The following is a 27,019-nucleotide window of genomic DNA, read 5'->3' on the forward strand; positions in this document are numbered from 1 at the left end:
GTATAGAAAGGAGGGGGCAAGAGATGAGGGTGAGTGGTGTTTTTCATAAGGGATAAGGGACTGAGGGAGGATATTCCTGCCTCCTGAGATTCTAAACGAGTATTTCACATCAGTGTTTACTGTGGAGAATGGCATGGAAGCTGGAGAACTTGGGGAAATAAATAATGATACTTTGAAAAGTGTCCATATTACAGAAGAGGTGGTACTGGATGTCTGAAAACACAAAGGTGGTTAAATCCCCAGGACCTGTTCATGTGTATCCCAGAACTCTGTGGGAAGCTAGGGAAGTGATTGCTGGGGCCCTTGCTGAGATATTTGTATCACTGATAGCCCCAGGTGAAGTTCCAGAAAACTGGAGGATTGTTAAGGTGGTACTATTATTTAAGGTGGTAAGGAATAGCCAGGGAACTATCGACTGGTGAGCCTGATGTCAGTGGTGGGCAAGTTGTTGGAGGGGATTCTGAGGGGCAGGATTTACATGTATTTGGAAAGGTAAAGACTGAATGGGAACAGTCAGCATGGCTTTGTGCATGGGAAATCATGTCTCATGAACTTGATCGAGTTTTCTGAAGCCGTGACAAAGAAGGTTGATGAGGGCAGAGCGGTGGATGTTGTCTACATGGACTGCAGCAAGGCATTCTACAAGGTTCCACATGATAGGCTGGTTAGCAAGTTTAGATTACGTGGAATCTAGGGAGAGCTAACCATTTGGATATAAACTTGGCTTGAAGGTAGGACACAGAGGGTGGTGGTGGAGAGTTGCTTTTCGGACTGGAGTCCTGTGACCGACAGTGCGTTGCAAGTTTCGGTGCTGAGTTCTCTGCTTTTTGTCATTTATATAAATGATTTGGTTATGAATATGATATGGATATCAGGTATATTTAGTAAGTTTGCAGATGAGACCAAACTTGGTGGTGTAGTGGACAAGGAAGATGATTACCTCAACATACAACAGGACCTTGATCAGAATAATCAAGAAGTTGCAGATGAATTTAATTTAGAAAAAACATGAGGTGCTGCATTTTGGAAAGGCCAATCAGGGCAGGATTTAAAGGCAGGGTCCTAGAAAGTGTTGCTGAACAAAGAAGCCGAGGGGTGCAAGTTCATAATTCCTGTAAGCTGGGGTCACAGACAGACAGGGTGGTGAAGAAGGATTTGGTACGCTTGCTCTTATTGGTCATGCTTTGAGTATAGGAGTTGGGAGGTCATGTTGCAGCTGTACAGGACATTGGTTAGGCCACTTTTGGAATACTGTGTGCAATTCTGGTCTCCCTCCTATAGGAAAGGGAGCAGGAAAGATTTACAAGCATGTTGCCGGTATTGGAGGATTTGAGCTACAGGGAGGGGATGAATAGACTGCTGGAGCGTCGGAGGCTGAAGGTTGACTTTATAGAGGTTTATAAAATTATGAGGGGCATGGACGGTGTAAATAGACAAGATCTTTTCCCCCAGTTAGGGGAGTCCAAAACTAGAGGGCATAGGTTGAAGGTGAGACGGGAAGATATAAAAAGGACCCAAGGGGTAACTTTTTAAAGCAGAGGATGGTGAGGTACGGAATGAGCTGGCAAAGGAAGTAGTGGAGGCTGGTTCAATTACAACATTTAAAAGGCATCTGGATGGATATATGAATAGGAAGGGTTTAGAAAAATTTGGCCAAATGCTAGCGAATGGGAATAGATTAATTTAAGATATCTGGTCGGCATGGATGAGTTGGACCAAAGGGTTTGTTTCTGTGCTGCATCCATGTGGAGTATCACATACCTGCCCAGGAGGTCCTGGAAGTCCGATCACACCTGGAAGCCCAGGTGGGCCAATGAGTCCTGGCAGCCCAGGGTCTCCACGCACACCTTTAGCACCATCTCGACCCTAGTTGGATTATCACATAAACAATGAGGAGAAAGTGAGGACTGCATAAGCTTATACCCGAAACGTCGATTCTCCTGCTCCTTGGATGCTGCCTGACCTGCTGCGCTTTTCCAGCAACACATTTTTCAGCACATAAACAATGAGTCAGGATCAGGAAATTATGGCCAGGTCAGGTAAATAGACAAAAACCCGGTAGATGGAAAATAATGTGGGAAAATGTGAGGTGATGCATATTGGCAGGAAGAAAGGAAGGGTAGACAGACAGGAGGTTGGAAGAACACATCAAGCAGGCCGCATCAGGAGGTGGAGAAGTCAATGTTTCGGGTGTAACCCGTCTTCAAGAAGAATAGAAAAGGTGAATATTATTTAAATGGGGAAAGACCGCAGAAAGCTATAGAACAGAGGGATTTGAGGGTCCTACCGTTGTGAGACAGAGTATGAATAATAAAAAGCTCATATTTCATGTTCAGCCAGTAATAGGGAAAGGAAATGTCCTTCATTTAAACGGGAATGGAGTATAAAAAAGGCAAGTCTTGCTAGAACTGTATAAGGCACTGGTCAGGTCACAGCTGGAAGATTGTGAACAGTTCTGGGTCCTTATCTAAACTAAGGTATAATGGCATTGGAGGCAATCCAGAGATTGCTCACTCGGTTGATCTCAGGTATGGAGGGACTGTCTAATGAGAAGATGTTGAGTCTGTAGTCCTTGGAGTTTCGGAGAATTTATTGAAACATATAGGATTCTTGGGAGATTTACCAGCATAGATAGAGAGTTGCTTCCTCCACAATATTACAACAACCTCTGAAAGAGTGTTATGATACACCTCCAGGGCCAGTGGGACTTAAATTTCGTCTGACCTAGACGTATAGATGCTACCATTTTGTAGCAAGGCCCTATTCCTTCCATGCTGCATCATGGTATAGAGGAGAGTGCAACATTGTTAGTTCAAAGTGGGCAACTACATTAGGTCTGGTAACTATAAGTGAAAGCTAGTGATCTAATTCATTCAGAACATTTATTCAGGAAAAAAAAATCTCTTGACTCAAGGAAGATAAATGGCTGGACCATCAATGATTGTGGTTGTTCACAGATATAACTAAATATCACAATCGTAGGATCCTTACAACATTGAAACAGGCCATTTGGCCCAACAAGTCCACACTGGCCCTCCAAAGAGTATCCCACCCAAATTCACCCCCGACTACTCTATCCCCTGCATTTCCATGGCTAATCCACCTAACCTATACATCCCCAAACACTCTGAGCAAATTCTCATGGTCAATCTACCTAATCTGCACAACTTTGGACTGTGGGAAGAAACCAGAGTATCCAGAGGAAATCCATGCAGACATGGGGAGAATGTGCAAACTCCACACAGTCATCCGAGAGTAGAACTGAACTGGGGTCCCTGGTGCTGTAAGCAGCAGTGCTAACCACTGACCCACCATGCCGTGACAGAAGACTCAGTGCAGGTGGTAAATTATACCCCTGATTCCTCTTCCATTGCCACCAACTCCTCAGTGATTTAGTGACATGGAAGAAGTTAGCACTGGTTAGAACAGTGGTTTAGCACTGCTGCCTCACAGCGCCAGAGACCTGGGTTCAATTCCTGACTCAGGTGACTGACTGTGTGGAGTTTGCACATTCTCCCCGTGTCTGCGTGGGTTTCCTCCGGGTGCTCCAGTTTCCTCCCACAGTCCAAAGATGTGTGGGTCAGGTGAATTGGCCGTGCTAAATTGCCCGTAGTGTTAGGTAAAGGGGTAAATGTAGGGGTACGGGTGGGTTGCGGGTCGATGTGGACTTGTTGGGCCGAAGGGCCTGTTTCCACACTGTAAGTAATCTAATCTAAAGTTAAATTCTTATTACATGTGGCATAATATTGTGGGTACAATTCTGGGCTGCCTTTGAGTTTTATAGGAGAAACAATGACATTTTTAACATGGTTAACATTGACAATAAGCCAAGTAACCCAAGCCATTGGCTCATGCTGGATGAAGCAATGACAAATACGTACATCTCTTGCAGGGTTTCCTGGATCACCTTTCTCACCCTAAAAACATAAACAGAACACAACAGGTTATTAATAAATAAATAAATAAACGGCAACTCCACAGCGGCCAGGTAACTTACCTTCGCTGAGCACAGCCTAAGTTCTATCTCCTACAATGGCAGCAGGAATTTCATTACCCACACTCCAACTAACCGCCATTATAAGAAGCCATCACAGATGATTTCAGCTGTCCTTGCATTGTTCCAGTGTTTTTTAAATCAGTGTTAGACTAAACCTTACTCACATCCCGAGATAAATACTGCACTAAGTTGGGCAACAATTATTTCCCACCATTTATGAGAATTGGTATCAATATGGTCAAAATTGGAGGTTCCACTTTATTTTCCTCCTCACCATTTTTTATTTTTATTGGATTAAGGAATGATGATTGTTCCTGGCCCATCCAGAATTTATTGTCCATCCCTAATTACCCTCAGGAATCTGGGGGGTGGGGAGACGCTGCAAGCAATTTCTATTCATTCACAGGATGCGCATGTTGCTGGCTGGGCCCAGAGGGTAGTTAGGAATCTACCCAGATGGCTGTGGGTCTGGAGTCACGTGGAGCCAGACCAGGTCAGGATGGCAGTTTCTTTCCTAAAAAGATATGTGAACCAGGTGGCTTTTTCGAGGATGGTTTCATAGACTCTGAACTGCAGATTTTTTAAAACATTGAACTCAAGTTCCACCATCTACCATGGCCGCATTCAAACCCAGATCCCTAGACCATTACCTGGATTAACAGTATCATGATAATACCACCTGGCACTGCCTGCCCTGAGTTGATACATTTTGGAATCACAGATATGCTGACACAACAGTTACGAAAGCACAACAATGTCCCTACTTCCTCATGAGGCTAAGGAAATGCAGCACATCCACAAAGACTCCACAATGAACATAACTAGGCAATATACAATAAAGTGTTTCACTCTGAAGGGGGTGAGGGAGTGACCTGGGTGCAAATGTGCATAAGTCATTAAAGGTAACAGGTTGAGAGCAGTTAAGCAAGTATTCCATGTTTTATTCATAGAAGTGTAGAGTACAAGAGCAACAAGGGTAATGTTGAACTTGTCTGAAAAATGTGTTGCTGGAAAAGCGCAGCAGGTCAGGCAGCATCCAAAGAGCAGGAGAATCGACGTTTCGGACATGAAACGTCGATTCTCCTGCTCTTTGGATGCTGCCTGACCTGCTGCGCTTTTCCAGCAACACATTTTTCAGCTCTGATCTCCAGCATCTGCAGTCCTCACTTTCTCCTCAATGTTGAACTTGTACAGACTCAGCTGGAGTACTGCATACAGTTCTGAATCACAGAATCCCTACGGTGTGGAAATAGGCTATTTGTCTTAACAAGTCCACACCTGCCCTCTGAAGAGTAAGCCACCCAGACCCTTTCCTCTACCCTATTACTCCTTATTTGTCCCTGACTAATGCACCGAACCTACACATCCCTGAACACCATGGGGGAATTGAGCATGGCTAATCCACCTAACCTGCACATCTTTGGACTGTGGGAAGAAACTGGAGCACCTGGAAGAACCCGGGTCCATGGCGCTCTGAGGCAGCAGTGAACCACCATGCTACCCAATGCTGGTAGTGCATTTTAGAAAGGATGCAAACCCACTTGAGAAAGTGCAGGAGTGACTTAAGAGAATGGTTCCAGGGATTAGGAATTCCAATTCTGAAGACAGGTTGAAGAAGTTGGAACAGTTTTCCTTGGAGACAAGGAGGCCGAGAGGCGATGCGATTGATGTTTTCAAAATCATTAGTGGGCTGGACAGTGTAAATAAGGTGAAGCTGTTCCCAGTCATGAAGGGAGTGAGAATGAGAAGGCACAGAGTAAAAGCAATTAATGGAGGAAGCAAAAGTGATATGATGAGAAACTTTTAACGCAGCGAAGGGTTATGTTCTGGAATGCACAACCTGACAGTGTGGCTGAAGAAGGTTCAAACGAGGCACTAAAAAAGGGGTTTAGATAGTTGTTGGTGAAGTAAGGGTGTGCAGGGCTAAAGAGAGAAGGCAGGGATTGGAACAAAGTGAGATGCTCATTTGAAGAGGAGCCACCATAATGGGCTGAATGGCCTTTTTCAGCGCAGTAACAATTTCTGATTTGATTTGATGTGATTTATTATTGTCATGTGTGCCTAGGTACAGTGAAAAAAAATTGTTTTGCGTGCAATGCCGACAGATCATATCATACAAAGTGCATTAGGGTAATAAAACAGAGCAAGGAATGCAATGTTACAGCTGCAGAGCGAGATCAACATTAACATTGAAAATTTCACAGGTTCATTCAGAAGTCTGAGAACAGCAGGGGAGAAGTTGTACTTGAATCGACTTGTATGTGCACACAAACTTTTATATCTTCCGCCCAATGGCAGAGAATATACCCAGGGTGGGAGGGGTTTTTGATGATGTTGGTTGCTTTCCCGAGGCACTGGGAAGTGTAGATGGAGTCAGTGGATGCAAGGCTGGTTTGTGACCTGTGTTCACGATTCTCTGTGGTTTCCTGTGCTCCTGAGAAGAACAATTACCAAACCAAGCTGTGAGGCACCCAGAGAGGATGCTTTCTACGGTGCACGGTAAGAGTCCCTGTGGACATGCTGAATTTCCTTAGCCTCCTGAGGAAGTAGGGATGTTGTTGTGCTTTCTTGACTGTGGTGTTGACGTTCCTGTGATTTCAAACTGAGAGAGCACTGGGCCGCAGGAGCTCTAGGTAAACTTGAATCCTTTAACAATTTCGGAAGCTCCTTATCACGCCTGTCTGGTTCAGCAACAACCCACTGGGTCTCACTGCTTCAAGCCCCACCATCATTCCAGGAATTGTTGCCATAGACAACCTCCCCCTCCCCACATCGCGTCAGGGTGTGACTCAGTGCAAGGGGGGTCAAATAAAAGATGTAAAACGTTTGGGAAGGGGGCAGAGGGATTTTGGGAAGGGGTGAAGGAATTTTTGGGAAGGGGGTGAAGGAATGTTTGGGAAAGGCCACAAGGGATTTTGGGAGGGGGAGAGAGATTTTGGGAAGGAGGGAACATGGATTATGGGAAGGGGGAGCAGAGATTTTGGGAAGGGGAGAAGGATTTTGGGAAGGAGAAAAGGAATTTTGGTAAGGCAAAACAGGGATTTTGGGAAAGGAGGACAGGGATTTTGGGAAGGAGGGGCAGGAATTTTGGGAAGCGGATAAGGATTTTGGGAAAGGAGAACAGGGATTTTGGGAAGGGGGAAACAAGGATTTTGGGAAGGGGATAAGGATTTTGGGAAGGGGTGAAACATGGATTTTGGGAGGGGAGATGGATTCTGGGAAGGGGAACAGAGATTTTGGGAAGGTGAGAAGGATTTTGGGAAGGGGAAAAGGAATTTTGGGAAAGCGGAACAGGGATTTTGGGAAAGGAGAACAGGGATTTTGGAAAGGAGGGACAGGGATTTTGGGAAGGAGGGACAGGGATTTTGGGAAGGGGTTAAGGATTTTGGGAAAGGAGAACAGGGATTTTGGGAGGGGAGATGGATTCTGGGAAGGGGGAACAGAGATTTTGGGAAGGGGAGAAGGATTTTGGGAAGGGGAAAAGGAATTGTGGGAAAGCGGAACAGGGATTTTGGGAAAGGAGAACAGGGATTTTGGGAAGGAGGGACAGGGAGTTTGGGAAAGAGGTAAGGATTTTGGGAAAGCAGAACAGGGATTTTGGGAATAGAGAAACAGGGATTTTGGGAAGGAGGGACAGGGATTTTGGGAAGGGGGTAAGGATTTTGGGAAAGGGGAACAGGGATTTTGTGAAGGGGATAAGGAATTTGGGAAAGGAGAACAAGGATTTTGGGTGCGGGTGAGTGATTCTGGGGAAGGGAGAGGGATTTTGGGAAAGGGGAGAAGGATTTTGGGAAGGGGGGGGGAAGAGGGATTTTGGGAAATGAGTGACGGATTTTCTGAGGGGGGAGTGCTAGGGTAGAAGGCCCATATCTGGAATGTCTGCCCTTGGTTCGAAATAGAGTCAACCAATTCCTCGTCCCGCCTACCTTTTTTCCGTCCTCTCCTGAAATCCCGTTCTCTCCCTAGGGAAAAGCAGAAAGATTAACAAAGAAATGTAGAAAGTATGTGGGCCATTCGGCCCTGCGATCCTGCACTACCCACTCTGCATGACCATGGCTGATTGCGCAAGTTCAGTTTCGTACTTTCTGCTTTCTCTCCATTCGAGCAACAGCAGGAGGAAGTGACATCGGATCTGGCTGGGCCTCATGTTGGGGCCTGTAATCCATTCTATACCCTTGAACATAGAACATAGAACATAGAACAATACAGCACAGAACAGGCCCTTCGGCCGACGATGTTGTGCCGAACATCTATCCAAGATTATGCACCCATCCATGTACCTATCCAATTGCCACTTAAAGGACGTCAATGATTCTGACTCTACCACTGCCACGGGCAGCGCATTCCATGCCCCCACCACTCTCTGGGTAAAGAACCCACCCCTGACATCTCCCAATTTTTATTTTTTTTTTCTTTTCTTAATTTTTTTTTCCAGGTCCCTCCCAAAATGACAGAACAGGAAAATGGGATAAATAATCACAAGGAGGAGGTTTCTGTCAGGCTTCAGGACATCCCAAAGCACTTTACAGCCAACCATGTCCTTCTGCCGTGTTGCTGTTATTGTAACCTAGGGAAGCCAACTAGCGCACAGGAAGATCCCAGAGAGATGTGAGAATGATGAGTTATTGGTAAAATGGGTTCAGCAATAAACATTGGCTCAATAGCACTTGGGAATTGCACACATTCTCTTTTATTTAAAAAAAAAGTGCTACTGGATCTTTATTTCCACTTGAGACGCTGTGTTTATTTTTATTGGTTCCTGTCACTGGCTGGGTCAGAATCTCATGGAGGGCAGTACAGAGTCACAGAATCCCTGCAATGTGGAAGCAGATCATTTAGCCCACCCACATCGACCCTCCATACAGCATCCCACCCAGACCCATCCCCTACCCTATTCCCTGTAACCCTGCATTTCCCATGGCTAACCCACCTAACCTGCATATCTCTGGACACTACAGGACAAGTTAACATAGCCAATTCACCTGCAGCATCAGGGGTGACCTGATAGAGGCTTATAAAATCATGAGGGTCATGGATAGGATTAAAAGATCAGATCTTTTCCTTGAAGTGGTGAAGTCCAAAACTAGAGGGCATGGGTTCAGGATGGGAGGGAAAAGATTTAAAAGGGACCTAAGGGGCAACTTTTTTCACACAGAGGGTGGTACGTGTATGGAAAGAGCTGCCAGAGGAAGTGGTGGAGGCTGGTACAATTGCAGCATTTAAAAGGCTAATGGATGGTTACATAAATAGAAAGGGTTTAGAGGCTAATGGGCCAAATGCTGGCAAATATGACTGGATTAGTTTAGGATATCTGGTTGGCGTGGACAAGTTGGACCAAAGGGCCTGTTTCTGTGCTGTACATCTCTATGAATCTATGACCTGCACATCTTTAGACTGTGGGAGGGAACCAGGGCACTAGGAGGAAACCCATGCAGACACAAGGAGAACATGCAAAATCTACAGTCATCCAAGGCGAGAACAGAATCCAGGGTCCTGGCTCTGTGAGGAAGCAGTGTTAACCACTGTGCCACCCTATTTGGGAGAATTGCTCAGGCACTGCTCTCCTTGTGATAGCTTACCTGTCTCAGGCCAGGCTAAGGCCTGGGAGTGGTGGAGGCCTCAGTTTCTTCCTGAGGGAGTTGGATTTGGAAAATCCTGTTGGGTGACGTGAAAAGAGAGGCCTGGCTGAAATTTTTTGGCAGAGGTACAATGTGACAAATGGCCTGCAGTTTTTTTTTTAATATCCAAGGCTGTGGGTGTCAGAGTGGGCCAGCTGTTGTCGCCCATCCCTCACTACCCTGGAGATGCTGGTAGTGAGTCACCATCTTGAACTGCATACAGTTCTGGATACATAACTGGCTCAAAGGTAGAAGACAGAGGGTAATGGTGGAGGGTTGTTTTTCAGACTGGAAGCCTGTGACCAGTGGAGTGCCACAAGGATCGGTGCTGGGTCCTCTACATTTTGTCATTTACATAAATGATTTGGATGCGAGCATAAGAGGTACAGTTAATAAGTTTGCAGATGACAACAAAATTGGAGGTGTAGTGGACAGCGAAGAGGGTTACCTCAGATTACAATGGAATCTGGACCAGGTGGGCTAATGGGCTGAGAAGTGGCAGATGGTGTTTAATTCAGATAAATGCGAGGTGCTGCATTTTGGGAAAGCAAATCTTAGCAGGACTTATACACTTAATGGTAAGGTCCTAGGGAGTGTTGCTGAACAAAGACACCTTGGGGTGCAGGTTCATAGTTCCTTGAAAGTGGAGTCGCAGGTAGATAGGATAGTGAAGGCGGCGTTTGGTATGCTTTCGTTTATTGGTCAGAGTATTGAGTACAGGAGTTGGGAGGTCATGTTGCGGCTGTACAGGACATTGGTTAGGCCACTGTTGGAATATTGCATGCAATTCTGGTCTCCTCCCTATCGGGAAGATGTTGTGAAACTTGAAAGGGTTCAGAAAAGATTTACAAGGATGTTGCCAGGGTTGGAGGATCTGAGCTACAGGGAGAGGCTGAAAAGGCTGGGGCTGTTTTCCCTGGAGCGTCGGACGCTGAAGGGTGACCTTATAGAGGTTTACAAAAGTATGATGGTCATGGATAGGATAAATAGACAATGTCTTTTCCCTGGGATCGGGGAGTCCAGAACTAGAGGGCATAGCTGTAGGGTGAGAGGGGAAAGATATAAAAGAGACCTAAGGGGCAACTTTCTCACGCAGAGGTTGGTACATGTATGGAATGAGCTGCCAGAGGAAGTGGTGGAGGCTGGTACAATTGCAACATTTAAGAGGCATTTGGATGAGTATATGAATAGGAAGGGTTTGGAGGGATATGGGCCAGGTGCTGGCAGGTGGGACTAAATTGGGTTGGGATATCTGGGCGGTGTGGAGAGGTTGGACCGAAGGGTCTGTTTCCATGCTGTACATGACTTTATGCTGCATTCTGGGAAGATGGCTGGGTGGGGGTTTGCGGGGTGAGGGTAGTGTATTGTCAAGGAACGGTATCACACTTCCCGTTCAGGTTCTGTAACTCGTCACAAACACAGCATTCACCTCCTCTGCACTGTCAGATTCCAGCGTTGGTGGGATATTTTGTATAATACTTTGGAAATACTTACATTCTTTCCAGGAATTCCTGGCTTTCCATCAATCCCTGGTTTACCCTGGATACAGACAAAAAAAAAGTCAATCAGTACACTAACAATAAAAATCTGTTGGGGTATTTTATTTCCTTACCTCCTTTCATAAGAAAATGTTGATGCAGGGCATGGTAAAGACTGCTCACCCTTCTTAGTCTCATTTAGACAGTAAGTGTTGGAACACAGTTGACTGTTGGTTAGCATCACAGTCAACCCAGATGCCGTCCTCAGCACAAGAGTCAGTGAACGAGAATGAGACCCCTGGCTAACATCTCCTCACCTCACTAGCATTTAACAACTAACAATTCTTACCGGATTGTGTTTGAGGATCCTGGCATTGAGATTAATTAAAATGACAAAGAACCAAATATAAGAATTGCCCAGCTGGTGGTGTGGCTGAGTGGTCTAAGATTTTAGATTCAAGTTTAAATCCCACCACTGCACTGCTATCTTTCAGAGGCGTCGCTGCCTTCTACAGTGGTATTCCTACCTCTGAGCCAGGAGGCCGAGGTTCAAGTCCCAGCTCTGTTATAATACCTTAGCCATGATGTGGAGGCGCCGGTGTTGGACTGGGTGGGCAAAGGTAAAAATCAGGCAGCTACCTGATGAAGGGGCAATGCTCCGAAAGCTAGTGCTTCTAAATAAACATGTTGGACTATAACCTGGTGTTGTGTGATTAATAATATCTTAGATTAGAAAATGTTTAAATGCTGCAAAGCCCCATCTCTAATCCTTCCCTCACTACACTCAATACCTTTGTTTCAAATTAATCTTCATCAGCTGTGGATAGGTGACATTAAACTAAAAGTTCTGTAAAGGCTGAAAACATTAACTGATATCACCAGGTAATCTCCATTCATCAGAATATGAAGGACTGTTCCTGGGAAGTACCAGAATGTTTTTGCTAGTGTGCTAATCCTGCTGCTCTTCCATTTCATTCCAAATAACCAACAGACATATGTACTTACACTTACAGCTAACCTGAGGTCTGACAAGGTAATCTCAAGTAACTCAGATTTTTTGTAACTAGCTACTCAGTACCATGTAATAAACTCATCCTGGTTATCAGGGCTGAGTCTTGCCAAATGCACTTCTTATTTAACATTTTTGTGGGATGTGGGCATCTCAGGCTGGGCCCAGCATTTATTGCCCATCCCTAGCAGCCCCTTGAGAAGGGGGGAGGTGGGGGGGAATTGAGCTGCCTTCTTGAACCGCTGCAGTCCACCTGCTATGGGTTGACCCGTAATGCCATCAAGGAGGGAATTCCAGAACTTCAACCCAGCGATAGTGAAGGAACAGCGATATATTTCCAAGTCCGGATGGTGAGTGGCTTGGAGGGAAACTTGCAGGGGTTGTGTTCCCATGTATCTGCTGCCCTTGTCCTTCTAGACGGGAGTGGTCATGGGTTTGGAAGGTGTTGCTGGAGGATCTTTGGTGAATTTCTGCAGTGCATCTCGCAGGTGGTATACTCAATAACAAGAAGAAGAATCGGTGATTGTGAATCTATCCAAGACATTTCAGAAAGTTCCAGTGAATTTGACCACAGCAGAGAGCATACTCACATCAATGTATGATTTTCATCATTTATACCAGACCTTTGCAATTCATTTTGAACCACTCCGCTACACTGGTCATTTGAATCCATCTTTCATGAGCTTTTGGTGCTGACTGACACCAGTGGATCAGCTGAGTGAATTTAGAGGTAGATCACCAAACAGGTAATCTCTACAGGGAGAAAGTGAGGACTGCAGATGCTGAAGATCAGAGCTTAAAAATGTGTTGCTGGAAAAGCGCAGCAAGTCAAGCAGCTTATGCTCGAAACGTCGATTCTCCTGTTCCTTTGATGCTGCCTGACCTGCTGCGCTTTTCCAGCAACACATTTTTAAGGTAATCTCTACACTTTGGCATCATGGCTTACAGCAGAACTGGGAAGGGGGTTGTTGGGGGTGAAAACAGCAGGGAATATGTTTTGTCACGAAAACGCCAATCTCCAATGAGAACCCACTCTGTTGGTCCATCTCTCCCAGAGCGTCGATGACTTTCTGGGGCCTAACTCATATGTATGATATTTTCTGATATGCCAGAACATTCCAGTGCCAGTCTTGGAGCCAGAATTTATTGCCCATCCCTAGATGCCCCCTTGAGAAGGTGGGGGTGAGCTACCTTTTTGAACCACCTGCTGTGAGTTGACCCAGAATGCCCTAAGGGAGGGAATTCCAGGATTTTGACCCAGCCAACAGTGAAGGAATGGCAATATATTTCCAAGTCAGGATGGTGAGTGGCTTGGAGCGGAACTTGCAGGGGGTGGTGTTCCCATGTATCTTGTCCTTCTAGATGGAAGTACTGACTACGACAGTTACTCACAACAGATTCTCTCTTCTACAGTTACCACCCTGTCCATTGGAGCAGTGGGTGGTGGGGGAGGGGGATTAGATCCCCATTTGAAAGATGCTTAGTCTGTGGGAGAGCAACCTGTGACGTCATAGGGTCATAGAGATGTATAGCACTGAAACAGACCCTTCAGTCCAACTCGCCCACGTTGATCCTGAAATAATCTAGTCCCATATGCCAGCACTTGGCCCATATCCCTCTAAACTATTCCTATTCAGATGCCTTTTGATTGTAACAGCCTCCACCACTTCCTCTCCTATACACACATCTATCCTCTGCTTGAAAACGTTGCCCCTGAGGTCCCTTTTAAATACTTCCCCTCTAATCTTAAACCTATGTCCTGTAGTTTTGGACTCACCTACCCTGGAGAAAAGACCTTGTCCATTTACCCTATCCATGCCTCCCCATGGTTTTATAAACCTCTATAAGGTCACTCCTCAGCCTCTGACCCTCCAGGTAATGAAGCCCCAGCCTATTCATCTCTAGATGGTTTCCAGCTGCTCAATTGGAAATTGTTGGTGCACAGCGAGAAAGGTCAGAGCACGGATTAAACTTCACTTGAGTTCATTAATTAAACTTTAAAAGAAAATTCTGAAACGTGTGACTTACGGGATTCCCCGACAAGCCAGGAGGGCCCACAGCTCCTGGTGGTCCTTGTTCTCCCCTCAGGCCTGGCAAACCCTGCATTGTAAAAATACCCAGAATGTTTCACCATCACTTTCATGGTGACAGGACAACCGAGGCAAAACCAACTTCAGCCGCTCTCCCACTGAATCTAGTTTCCTTCCTCTCAAACAGTGCGGGTAATCATGCGTGTCATGTTTCTTGCGTCGCCACAGCGGGGCGGTAGTGTAATGAGGATCAAAGAATATGGTGAGAAAAGCAGAAAGCAACAATACAAGGGGATTTGGGAAACATGTGCACAAAACACAGAGCAGCAGGTAACCAGGAAGGCTAATGGCACATTGGTCCTCATCTCAAAAGGCTTGCATTTTAAGAATCGGGAAGTCTTAAGGTGCTGGTAAAACCACATGCAAACTACTGTCAGCAGTTTTATTTATTTAATGCAAGTTATTCAAATTGGACACAGTTCAAAGAAGGTTAACCAGGATAATCCCCGGTATGGAGGGATTGTCTTGTGGGCAAAGACTCAACAGGTTAAGATTACTCACTGGAGCTTAAAAGAATGAGAGGTGATCTCATTGAAACATATCGGATTCTTAAGGAGCTTGACAGGGTCAACTCTGAGAGGATATCTCCCCTCATGGGAGAGTCTAGGAGCAGAGGGCATAGTCTCAGAATAAAGGGGCACCAATTTAGGACTGAGATGAGGAGGAATTTCTTCTCTCAGAAGGTTGAGAGTCTTTGGAACTCCTTGTCTCAGAGAGCTGTGGGGACAGACTCCTAGAGCATATTTGAGACTGAGGTCGGGTTACAGGAAAAAGGCAGGAAAGTGGACATGAGGGATATTGGATCAGCCATGATCCTACTGAATGGTGGAGCAGGCTTGAGGGGCCGAATGGCCTACTCCTGTTCCTATTTCTTAGTAGCTTCCTCAGGCCCATCCATTAGCTTAACTATTGTGATCATAGTAACTCTCAGGCATCATTTTAATTAATTGCTGAGCGTTAATTTACACTCCAATTCACTACAATGTGTATTTGTATGGTACCGTTGACATGGGAAATTGTCACAAGTTACTTCACAGGAGGGTAATCAAACAAAAGCCAAGCTGAAGAAAGATGAATTATAACAGTTAAGCACAAAGCTGACTCAAAGAAGGAAGTTTCTACATGCATCCCAAAGGACCAGGGATGCAGAAGTTGAGGGAGGTGTCACAGAGCTCCTGGATCGTTGAAAGGTAAGGGGCGTGCAGGGGCATTAAAGAACCCAGAATTGGAGGAAAATACATATCCCAGAGAGGAGGATAGAGAGGAAGCCAAGCCTCAGTGTGATTTGAACCGTCAAATATGAAAGAAACCAGCAGAACGGGCCTACAGGAGAGGCCTCAAAGTGTGGCTCACTTACATCCCTTCCGGGTTGACCTTGCTTCCCCGTCTCGCCCTGAAAAACAAAAGCACAGCACAGACTTGAAAACCGGCAAAGCCACATGACAGATTTCAGTTGACGTTTCCTGGGGGTGCACATTAATCCGTGGGTCACCTGCAACTGAACCTACAAAACTGTCCCCCGAGCAACCCATTCCTCTGGTCCAGTCAGCGGGGTGACTGCATTATGCTGAACCCGGTCTGGGCCTAATACTCACCCTCAATCCAGGGAGGCCAGGTGGACCATTCTTCCCATCTTGTCCACTTCTGCCGTCCAGCCCCGGGGATCCTCGGTCACCCTGTGTCCAGGAGGCAGAAACAGTAGTTCAGGTTCTATTCTTTTATATATACTTTTGAAAGAAAATAACAGACATGACAAAAAAAAATCAATATAAAGTATCATGATGACAAGTAAAAATTGAGCATTTTATATGTCATCCAGTGATAGTAATAAGGGGGAGTCAGGCAATTAATCTTGGACACATACTTCCTGTTCAATGTTATATAGTCATACAGCATGGAAACAGACCTTTCGGTCTAACCAGTCCATGCCGAACATAATGCCAAACTAAACATGGTCCCACCTGCCTGCTCCTGGCCCATGTCCCTTCAAACCTTTCCCATTCTTTATTTATCTTAAACATTGAAATTGTACCCATATACACCACCATCTCAAGGAGTTCACTCCACATGCGAACCACTCACTGTGTGAAAAGGTTGCCCTTTGTGTCTTTTCTAAATCTCTCTCCTCTCACCTTAAAAATATGCCCCTTAGACTTAATCTCCCACTCTAGGGAAAAGACACCGACCATTAACAGTATCTAGCGTCATCCCTGCCGAAGATAAGTCCCATGTGAAGTTAACACTAGAATCGACATATTAGTAATAACCTCTGCCCATTTGGAACAGCTAAGGGCAGAGCATATGGATTTGAGGCACCATTCCTCATCACTGACCAGTGACCCCGAAACTGACCCTAAATGAGCAGTGAAAACAAGATTCACTTCTGGTAAAGTGGCCCTCATATGATCATTCACATGTGAAAGTACTTCCATTCATTTTGAAATGCTACTCAGCGACGTTAGCCTTCCGAATCCAACCGTTGTCTTTGTTGTACGACCACTTGCAGGTAAACTGGAACAAGTTGATGCTTGTGATTGTTTAAGCAGGCATTACTTTGCTTCAATATGGCAGTGTGGTGGTTGTCAAGTAGAGGAAAAGATAAAACAATGGCGTGGGATAAGTAGCCCAATCCATTTGTTGCTCAGAGCTGAGATAACCTAGGAGTATTAATGTAGTTTACCTCCCAGCAATTGCTGAAAAGAGACATTTTGATTAAGGATTTCATCCTGCCTTCTTCAGGACACAAGCAAGAATGCCAAATTTCAACCAATCACAACAACTTGTACTACAAGGGAAAAAAATTTCTGATTGGTTGGAAAGTCAACTCTGATTGGCCAAGGCATTGCCATGGAGAATCCAAAAAAAGGTGCAAATCTTTCTCCTGTAATACAAATTGTTGTGATTGGTTGAAATGCGGCCTTTCTGCATTTGTCTTGATGAAGACAAGACAACAAGCGCCCGCAACATGCTGCACTTCTTGGCAAAATTCAAGTTCTGTGTTTCCATCTGACTGACAGTGGTGTTACTGACTAATCACAGCACTTAATCAGCATCAATCAGTCCATAGAGTCATACAGCACGGCGATACACCCTTTGGTCCAACCAGTCCATGCTGAATATCATCCCAAACGAAACATTGTCCCATCTGCCTGAAAAATGAAACCTTCAGCAGACCTTTATGCTGCTATTTTGTTCAGAAAATAAAAGGGGAGAAGAGAGAGCAAGAGAGTGAAGTAACTCAGACTGTAATCTGACCCAGGGTAGAGAGAGTGTGGTGCTGTAAAAGCACAGCAGGTCAAGCAGCATCTGAGGATCAGGAGCATCGACGTTTCAGGCAAGAGCCCTTCATCAGGCTAACTGGGTCAGACTATAATCTGACCCAGTTAACATCTCGAAACAGACAGATGGTGTATGATCGACATGTGGAGAACCATTCCTGTTGAAGGCGCCGCGTGATGGAGAAGTGAGTTGTGGAAAGCTTCATGCTGCAATCTGCTGTTCTGCAATTGGTAAGTTGTCCATCTACACCTTTGGATCCAAAGCAGCAAGCCCACCTGTACAGGTGACACAGCACTTACCTACTTTCAAGGCAGGCTGGGACAGAACATGACTCCATCGTGCATGGACACATCTCATGCACTTCATCCCACTGGGAATCTGGATCAGAGACGGACACAGAATCCGGTGGAATGAAGGACATCAGAGTATGTCTTCCTGATTGGGCTGGTTCACCATCTTCAACTTATTCCCATTTCGAAGTTTTTCTGTGATCAGAACAACCATCCCAACAGATCATGCCCAACTCTTTATGTAAATGTTGATGGAACATGGAAATTAGTTTGTGACCTAGGCTCAGATTTTGACGTGAAAAGCAGATGAGAAAAATACTGCTGTTGCATTCCCCACCAATAGATCCAGGCCTGGTATCATGCAATGGCCTGAACTTAAGAATATTTAATAGTTCCACATCAAATAAAAAGTTGAACACACTATATCTAATACATTCGGCACTGAATGAGCCTTTAATGGCATAATGAGTGATAATTAATAATGAGCAACCACTCTGTAAAGTAAAATGACAAGAGGGGACCCCTTATTCCATTCAAAGAAAATAATGTGGTAACATTGTACTTGGACTTTTCCTGTTTCTTTAATCCCATTTGTATTACACTTTTATTTGCTTGCTGTGCATGAGTTAAAATGGCATTTATATTCTTAATTTTAAACTTCCTGGGTTGCTGCCTGCCTGTGAGGATACTTCAATCTGACATCATGAAAAGGAGGTCTCACTGGAGCAGGCCTCAGGGTGGTTAAGACGGCATTTAGCACGCTTGCATTCATTGCTCAGATCTTTGAATATAGGAGGTGGGGGGGGGGGGTTATGTTGAGGTTGTACAGGATGTTGGTGAGGCCTCTTCGGGAGTGCTGTGTCCAGTTCTGGTTACCCTGCGATCACAAGGATATCATAAAACTGGAGAGGGTCCAGAAAAGATTTGCCAAGATGTTGCTAGGAATGGAGTGTTTGAGGTATAAAGATAGACTGAGACTCTTTTTATTGGAGTGTAGGAGGTTGAGAGGTGGCCTTATTGAAGGTTTATAAAATCATGACAGCCACAGATAAAGTGAATAGCAAGGGCCTTTTCCAAAGGATGGAGGAGCTTAAAACTAGGGGATATGTTTTTAAGGTGAGAGGAGAAAAATTTAGAAAGGACACGAGGGGCAATATTTTTCCACTGAGGGTGTTTTACCTCTGGAATGAACTGCCAGAGGAAGTGGTGGATGTGGGTACAGTTACAACATTTAAGAGACATTTTGGATAAATTCATGAATAGGAAATATTTCGATGAATATTGGACAAATGCAGGCAAATGGAACGAGTATAGTTTGAGAACATGGTTACTGCGGACTAGTTGGGCTGAAGGGTCTGTATCTATGTTGTTATGACGATGTGAAATCCAAACTAACAAGCTCACAAAAAATGTATAGATAAAGCAAATGCCATTATTTGTTCTAATAACCTTGGGAACAAAATCCAGGCCACAGTTCCAGTACATCAGCATAGATTAATTAATTACAGTGTAGAAACAGGCCCTTCGGCCCAAAAAATCCACACCAACCCACCCCCCTACATTTACCCCTTCACCTAACAACACGGGCAATTTAGCATGGCCAATTCACCTGACCTGCACATTTTTGGATTGTGGGAGGAAATCAGAGCACATGGAGGAAACCCACACAGACACGGGGAGAATGTGCAAACTCCACACAGAGAGTCACCTGAAGCGGGAATTGAACCCGGGTCTCTGACACTGTGAGGCAGCAGTGCTAACCACTGTGCCACCGTGCCGCCCACTGCCTGTGCATATTTGTATCAATGACACTGTGATAATGAATGTGGTAATAAAATACTCAGTAGCATTACAGTGCAGACTCAAGAATGTAATGGTTAATAGGTTAAAGAACTTCACCACCTAAAATATAAAATTCAGTTTAAAACTGAACAGGACTAAAATGTCCCTTTTGTTTCAGTACAATGCAAATAACAATGCAATTTGTTCATTAAGTCAAACTGAGTGCACAATGATTTTATTTTGGAATGCCTGTTATTCTATCTGCAAATGTTGCAGCTATTCTAAGGCAGTAAGATCCCACAAATGGGACTGAAGAATTCATGTATTAACTTATATTTCATAACATTATTCAAGAGAGGAACACCAGGAGAATTCCCAGTGGACAGAAACATGTATAGCTGTAAGTTTGAAATTTTTTGAAATTATCTGATCCACCAGCAGAGATGTCGGACTAGTGTAAGATCTCAACTGAAGGGACTTGGCTAAGGTAATGGAGTACTCCATCAGTGCTGCCTTAGAGTGCTAACTAGATCATGAACTCAACATCTGACCCAAAAACACAGTTGTAATGAAGGTTCGCAATTTATTTTTATTATTTGGAAACTTGGATTTTAAAGTGGACAGAAGCACGTATCGCTGTAAGTTGGACTTGCATTTTTTTATGGTGCATGAACATGGGAAGGGTATTGTTTTGGTTTCATTTTGCAATTGTTTGGAGAGTCGTGCTGGATGTTTGAAGTTTGTTGACATATGTCATTATTAATTAGGGTTTCCAGCCTTGAATACAGTTTAAGGTGAACAGTTTGGTGCACTTGAAATTAAAATAGAGAAAAAAAACTAGCAAAAGGCATCGACAATCACAGAAAGACAGATCATTCCAGAGGTCATGTTGTGTGTGCAGTTCATTCAGACTGAGAATGAGCCGTTAAAATAACAGCCTGAGGATAAAGTTCCGAGAGGTTTAGTAGGAAACTCCAAAAGCCGAAACATGCTGGAAGGTGAGAGTATAGAAAACCCATGTATTTGTTCAGTAAGAAGAAAGCTCCAGAAACAAACTTCTACCAGACTAAGTGAACAAGGAACTTTAAACGAGAGACAGTGTGACCTTTCACTGTAGCTTCCTTTTGGAAAGTATTGGAATCAATTGTTAAGGAAGTGAAAGCAGAACATTTGGAAAATACGAATCAAATCCAGCAGATGGCTCATGAAAGTGAAATGGTATCTGACTGATTCATTAGAATTTTCCGAGGTAGTATCAATCTGAGTGGATAGAGAGAATATATATTATTTGGACATCCAGAAGGTGTCTGAGAAGGAAGGTTTTCTCACAAGGGAGTGGTGGAGGTAGTGTACCCAGCATGGATAGAGAATTGGATTGTGGGCAGGAGATAGTGAGGGCGGCCAGTGGGTTCTTTATCAGGTTGGCAACTAGTGGGTTCCATCGGGATCATTGCTGGGGCTGCAACTGTTTACAATATACCTGAATGACTTGGAGGAAGGAAGTGGATGTATGGTAGCCAAGTTTGCAGATGTCAGGATTATAGGCCGAAGTTTGATCAGTCGGGAAATCAAGGGGAAATGGTAGGCACGTGGATGTGAGGAGTATCAGATCATCCATGATCCTAGCATTAGGATAACAACCTCAAGGGGCCAAACAGACTCCTCCTGGTCATTTCTCTTACCTGGACGGTTGTTGTCGAGGGTAAGAGAGTTGAATTTCTATTTCCAATATTATATTGAAACTGTTTCAATTTGTTCTTGCACGGTGTAATATAGACAGTGGGGTTTTTTTTTGTCCTTTGCATTGATTCAGTCTTCACATGGGGAACTGGAGTTGTTAGAAGGAAATCAGAAATTGCTAGACACTTGACAAAGAATCAGATCGCCTTCAGACGTAGAGAAGCCACATGTCCAATCCTGATTATTCACATCTGATTATTCGATGAAACGTAATCCACTTTTGCTTTGTTTTACCGTTTTGGTATCAAAGCGAGTGATTCAGGTGTTAGGAATTAAAACATCCCCCGAGTCTAGACACACAAAGTCAGCTTCAGAGATGCCAGGTTTCAGCACAGTGCAGGTTAGATGAAGAGGAAACATCCCCCACTGCTTGGTCTTAAAACAGCGTCTAAATTACCCTCTTTGTATCTCCCAGTCCCAGCAGTATCTCCATTAACATTGTTTCTCAGTGTTTTCATTTAGAGTCATAGAGATGTACAGCACGGAAACAGAAGCTTTGGTCCAACACGTCCATGTCAACCAGATATCCTAAATTGATCTAGTCCCAGCACTTGGCCCATATCCCTTCAAACCCTTCCTATTGATATTCCTACTGTTGTAGCTTCCACCACTTCCTCTGGCAGCTCATTCCATACATGCACCACCTCTCTACCCCTCAGCTACCTTCTAAACCTTTTAAATCTTAAACCTATGCTGTTAGTTTTGGATTCTCCAACCTTCGGGAAAAGACAGACGCTCCATTTTCCTCCCACAGTCCAAAGATGTGCAGGTTAGGGTGGATTGGCCACGTTAAATTGCCCATAGTGTTAGGTTCGGTAGTCAGAGGGAAATGGGTCTGGGTGGGTTACTCTTCGGAGGGTCGGTGTGGATTTGTTGATCCAAAGGCCCTGTTTCTACACTGTAGAGAATCTAATCTAATCTAATCTATTCCAGAAGAGCAGGATGTGTTCATTCAGAATTAAAATGAACCCTTCGATTAACAGTCTGCGGATAAAGTCCTGAGAGGATATTTACCCTATCCATGCCCCTCATTACTTTATAAACCTCTATATGGTCACCCCTCAGCCTCCAAAGCTCCAGGGAAAACAGCCCCAGCCTATTCAGCCTCTCCCTGTAGCTCAAAACTTCCAACTCTGGCAAAATCCTTGTAAATCTTTTCTGAACCCTTTCAAGTTTCACAACATCTTTCCAATAGCAGGGAGACCAGAATTGAACGCAGTTTTCTAAAAGTGGCCTGATTACTGTCCTGTACGGCTGCAACATGACATCCCAGTTCTTATACTCAATTCACTAACCAATAAAAGAAAGTGTACCAAATGCTTTCTTCACCACCCTATCGACCTGAGACTCCAGAGACAGTTAACCTTGCACAAGTTTCTGCTGGGCTGGGACATAGAGTCTAACGTTTAAGGGGAAGGCAATTCATGTACATTATCATGTTAAGGTTTGGAATGCTCTTCGTTAGTAGATGTTAAATCGAATTTTAATCTTAAATCAGAGGTTGGTAGGATTTGTTATTCCGAGGATGTTAAGAGCATTGGTGAGTACTTTCCACTGAAGGCCAGCATCAGTTCAAGGAGCCAAATGGTCTCCACCTGTTCCAGTACTGACCCCTCAGTTTGCTCACACCATCAGGACAGCAACTACGATGGTCCAAAAGATAATTTGTGACTTGCAGCTGGCCAAGAAGTGACCTCTTTCTCCCATGGGGGCCTCCCTCTCCAAAGCTGAAAATAATCAGCCAGGAGATATCCCTCATGGCCGGAGATGGTGACTTTCCACAACTTGTTATTAAATCCCAGGTCACCACTGGCAGGTTTCCCAATTCCTGAAGATGACAGCCCAGCTAGTCCCTGTCAAACCACAATTTACACACAGCTCTGTTGCTAAACTTGGATAGTCCTGTTTAGATAATGGATTACCTTTTCCCCTGGGAATCCTCTTGGGCCTTGATCTCCCTGTAGGAAAGTAGGAAGACAAGATTAAACAGTGCTTAGTGATTGTAACTGAATCTTCAAATCCACATTAAACCCTATCTTCCGAATTCCAGCGACTGACTCCAGGCTTTTCAGTACTTTTCTCCTCATGTTCGCACTGTCTCGTTTTAATCAAAATTACCCTTCCCCATTACAGGGTATTCCCTGCTTTTCGAAAGTTAGCTTTACACCACTTCGTTTTTACAAAAACCTAAATTAGTATCTGTTTTCGCTAACTAAAAGAAATCTGACGAAGATTTTCACTTATACGAATAAAAGGTGAAATTTCTCCCATATAAATTAACGCTTCTTCACTTTACACCATTTCGGCTTACGAAAGGTTTCATAGGAGCGCTCTACTTTCGGATAGTGGGGGAACTTTAAACCAAAACCAACTGTGCTCCCCTCTTCCTTTATCCCCACGTTATAGTCGTCACCATAATGTTGGTTTATCACTCTCAACTGTTATTTTGTGGAATTATCTGCAGATGTCTTTCTAAACTGGACTGGAGCCAACACTAATACTCTCTAGTTTGTCTACACTAGTGGCTAAGTTCTTCCAAGGCTACAGGCCCTGGTATAGGACTAAACTCAGAGCCATCCACTATGGAGGCATCAAAGCTAGTCCCTGAGCTACTGCAGCTCTGCAAGACGTACTCCCTCTCTGTACTATTTTATCCGCACTTCTTTCATGAATTTTAGCCATTTGGGTACAATGAGAAAAAGGAAAGACTTGCATTTATGTAGTGCCTTTCACCCTCAAACGCTTTACAACCATTGAATCAAATGACGCGTAGCCACTAGAAATTGCTATCCCACAATTTTCAAAGACTGTCCCAAAATCCCTGTTGTCACGAAGTGTGGGAGAGCCAGGAGGAAAATCAATCAGGGACGAAAGATGTCAAGTGGGAGTTGTCACGAAAGGTTCCTTCACGAGATGGACAGATTTTTAATCAGTAAGGCAATTAAAGGTTCAGGGAGGGAAAAGGCAGGAAAGTGGAGTTAAGGATTATCAGATCAGTCATGATCTCACTGAATGTTGGAGCAGACTGAATGGGCTGAATGGCCTTTCTCTGTTCCTATAGCTTATGATCCATATCAGTTATGGCCAATGGCATCAGAGCTGAGCTGGGGCTGCATCAGAGGGAAAAAAAATGATCAAATGCTTCCTCATGCACATGTTAAAATGAATTTCATATTTGGCCACAAAGTATTGATCCCTCCAGTACTACAGACATTGGAATCACTGTCTGAGAATCTTCTGTTTTATTATAGGGTTGGCGATAGGGTGCATCTTCTATCTTAGAACCAATGTAATGCACAGCACAGAGCACACAGCACTTACCTGTGGGCCTGGGGGGCCTCTTTGACCTTCCAAACCCTGCCAAGGTAAAAGAAGGGAAAAATTAATACAGAGCTGCGTATACACTCCCTTTTGTGATGCATTTCCATCAAGAAACCCTGAGGAGGGAAGGCACATGTTATACATAGGAATTGACCTCTCTTTGTTCAGCTCCCAATTTGGCTTCACCAGTCTTACAACAGATAGCCAGTCTCTAGAAATCTCAAGGAAACATGGGAATGGTCATTCCACTTTTTTTCTGGGATATGGGCATCACTGGCCGGGCCCGCATTCATTGTCCAGCCCTAATTGAAATGGAGAAAGTGAACTGCCTTCTTGAACAGCTGTAGACCATTTGATGTAGGTACACACATTACACTGGGAGGATTTTCACCTCGTGATATGGAAGGAATGGTGATGCATTTCCAAGTCAGGATGGTGAGTGGCTAGGAAGGGAACTTGCAGGTGGTTCCACGTCTCTGTTGCCCATGTCCTTCTCAGTGGTAGAGGTTGAGTTGCTGGAAGGTGAGCCTTGGTGCATTTCTGGAGTGCAGGGGACTCCCTGCTAGTACTGAATGTTGGCAGTGGACAGAGCGAATGTTTGTGGGAACCAGGGCATGGTGCAATCGAGCAGGCTGCTAGGTATGACTCTCACCATTGGAGAGATATCCCCCGACTCTGGGTGACTCCACTTTAGCTAGGATTGCCACACTCAGTCAATTGCATATCAAGGGCTGTCACCCTCACCAACCCCAACCACCTCGCCCCGCCCCCCACTCTGGAATTCAGCTCTTTTGTCCATGTTTGTAATGAGGTCAGGAGCTGAGTGGCCCTGGCAGAACCCAAACTAGGCATCACTGAGCAGGTTAGAGGTGAGCAGCTTGACAGCACTGTTGATGACACCTTCCATCACTTTACTGACGATCGAGAAAAGACTGATGGGGTGGTAATTGACTGGATTTGTCCTGCGTTATATGTAAAGGTGGATTGCAGCACTAATCCTAGCTGCGTCTACATCTTCATCAAGTTCCCCGACATGATCGCCGTGAATTCATCCCTCCTGGGGAAACTTGCTGACAACAGAAGCTGGCCAATACAAATGAGCCAAGAGAGTGGCACTGGAAAAGCACAGCAGGTCAGGCAGCATCTGAGGAGCAGGAAAATCAACATTTCGGGCAAAATGAGCATCTATCCCTCGACCTGGAAGTTGTATCTACTGAAGAACACTGAGTGGTGTTGAAGCCCCACTCGTGCACACTGTAATGCAAAGTCTGCGGAGTTCTTCGTTCAGTCAAATATCCACCAATAAAGTATTGACCAGTACACCAGGAAAAACCATCAGTTTCCAACTTACTCGGTCGCCTGTTGCGCCAGCGAGGCCAGTCTCCCCTCTGGGACCTCTCAGTCCAGACTCGCCGGGCTTGCCAGGATCACCCTGAGAAAGAAAACCACATTAACTGCTGCCATTGACAGATAATCCCGCTCAGCTCGACTACAACGTCTAAACGTTTTGGATAAGGTGCAGACATTCCATTTCAGTTAATTTGTTAATAATCTAATCATTTTAAAAAAATGTAATCAACCTAGTACTAGGAGTAGGGCATTCGGCCTGTCAAGCCTGCTCTGCCACCTGGTCTGATCGTCTATCCCAATGCCCTATTCCTGCCTTCTCCCTATACCTTTTAAAGCCTTTAACATTTAAAAATTAATATCAGTTTTCTTTCAGATCTATCTCTTTCTTGAATATATTCCTTGACGTGGCCTTCACAGCTCTCTGTGGAAGAGAATTCCACAGGTTCACCACCCTTCGAGTGAAAACATTTTTCCTCATCTGAATCCTAGCCCGTATCCTGAGACTGTATTCCCTGGGATTACACTTCCAACCAGGAGTAATATCCTCCCTACATCCAGAAGTACAGCCGTGTAAGAATGTTATACATTTTGAACAGATGCCCTCTCATTCTACTGAAATCTAGTGAACATAGGCCCAGTAAAACAGATCTCTCCTCAAAGCATTGGTATCAGCCCAATGAATCTTCACTACCCTCGCTGTATGGGAAGTATATCCCTTCTTAGGTTGCAATACACAACTGCACTTAGTACTTCAGGTGTGGTCTCACCAAGGCCCTGTATAACCGCAGTAAGATGTTCCTATTTCCGAACTGAAATCTCCTTGTTCCATTGTCTTGCCAAGTGCACCAAGGACACTGTTTATTTAGAATGACCTGTTTTTGCTTGTTAGTAAAAGTTTGCTACAAGGTGGAGGCCATGTTGACATCGTGGTCTAGTGACTGAACTAACAATTCAGCTTTTCCAGCCATTTCTGTTTTTGTTTCTGACTTGCACCATCTGCAATTCTTCTGGTTTTTAACAATTCAGGTAGCTGGACTAATGACTGAAAGGCATGGGGTCAAATTA

The 27,019-nt window shown here is 44.6% G+C and overlaps 1 protein-coding gene across 1 annotated transcript in view; it reads right to left on the bottom strand.

Moving 5' to 3' along the window:
• col7a1 (collagen, type VII, alpha 1) overlaps positions 1-27,019 on the bottom strand; it is a 363,650-nt gene that overhangs the window by 130,432 nt on the left and 206,199 nt on the right. The window contains exons 61-70 of the mRNA XM_060835829.1: positions 25,956-26,036; positions 24,605-24,640; positions 23,206-23,241; positions 15,788-15,868; positions 15,550-15,585; positions 14,131-14,202; positions 11,110-11,154; positions 7,924-7,959; positions 3,882-3,917; positions 1,762-1,866 (exon numbers count right to left, since the gene is read on the bottom strand). Coding sequence (XP_060691812.1) covers positions 1,762-1,866; positions 3,882-3,917; positions 7,924-7,959; positions 11,110-11,154; positions 14,131-14,202; positions 15,550-15,585; positions 15,788-15,868; positions 23,206-23,241; positions 24,605-24,640; positions 25,956-26,036 — 564 coding nt within the window. The remainder of the gene's footprint in view (positions 1-1,761; positions 1,867-3,881; positions 3,918-7,923; positions 7,960-11,109; positions 11,155-14,130; positions 14,203-15,549; positions 15,586-15,787; positions 15,869-23,205; positions 23,242-24,604; positions 24,641-25,955; positions 26,037-27,019) is intronic.

This window comes from Hemiscyllium ocellatum, chromosome 14 (genome assembly GCF_020745735.1).
Source record: "Hemiscyllium ocellatum isolate sHemOce1 chromosome 14, sHemOce1.pat.X.cur, whole genome shotgun sequence".
Taxonomy (NCBI): Eukaryota; Metazoa; Chordata; class Chondrichthyes; order Orectolobiformes; family Hemiscylliidae; genus Hemiscyllium; species Hemiscyllium ocellatum.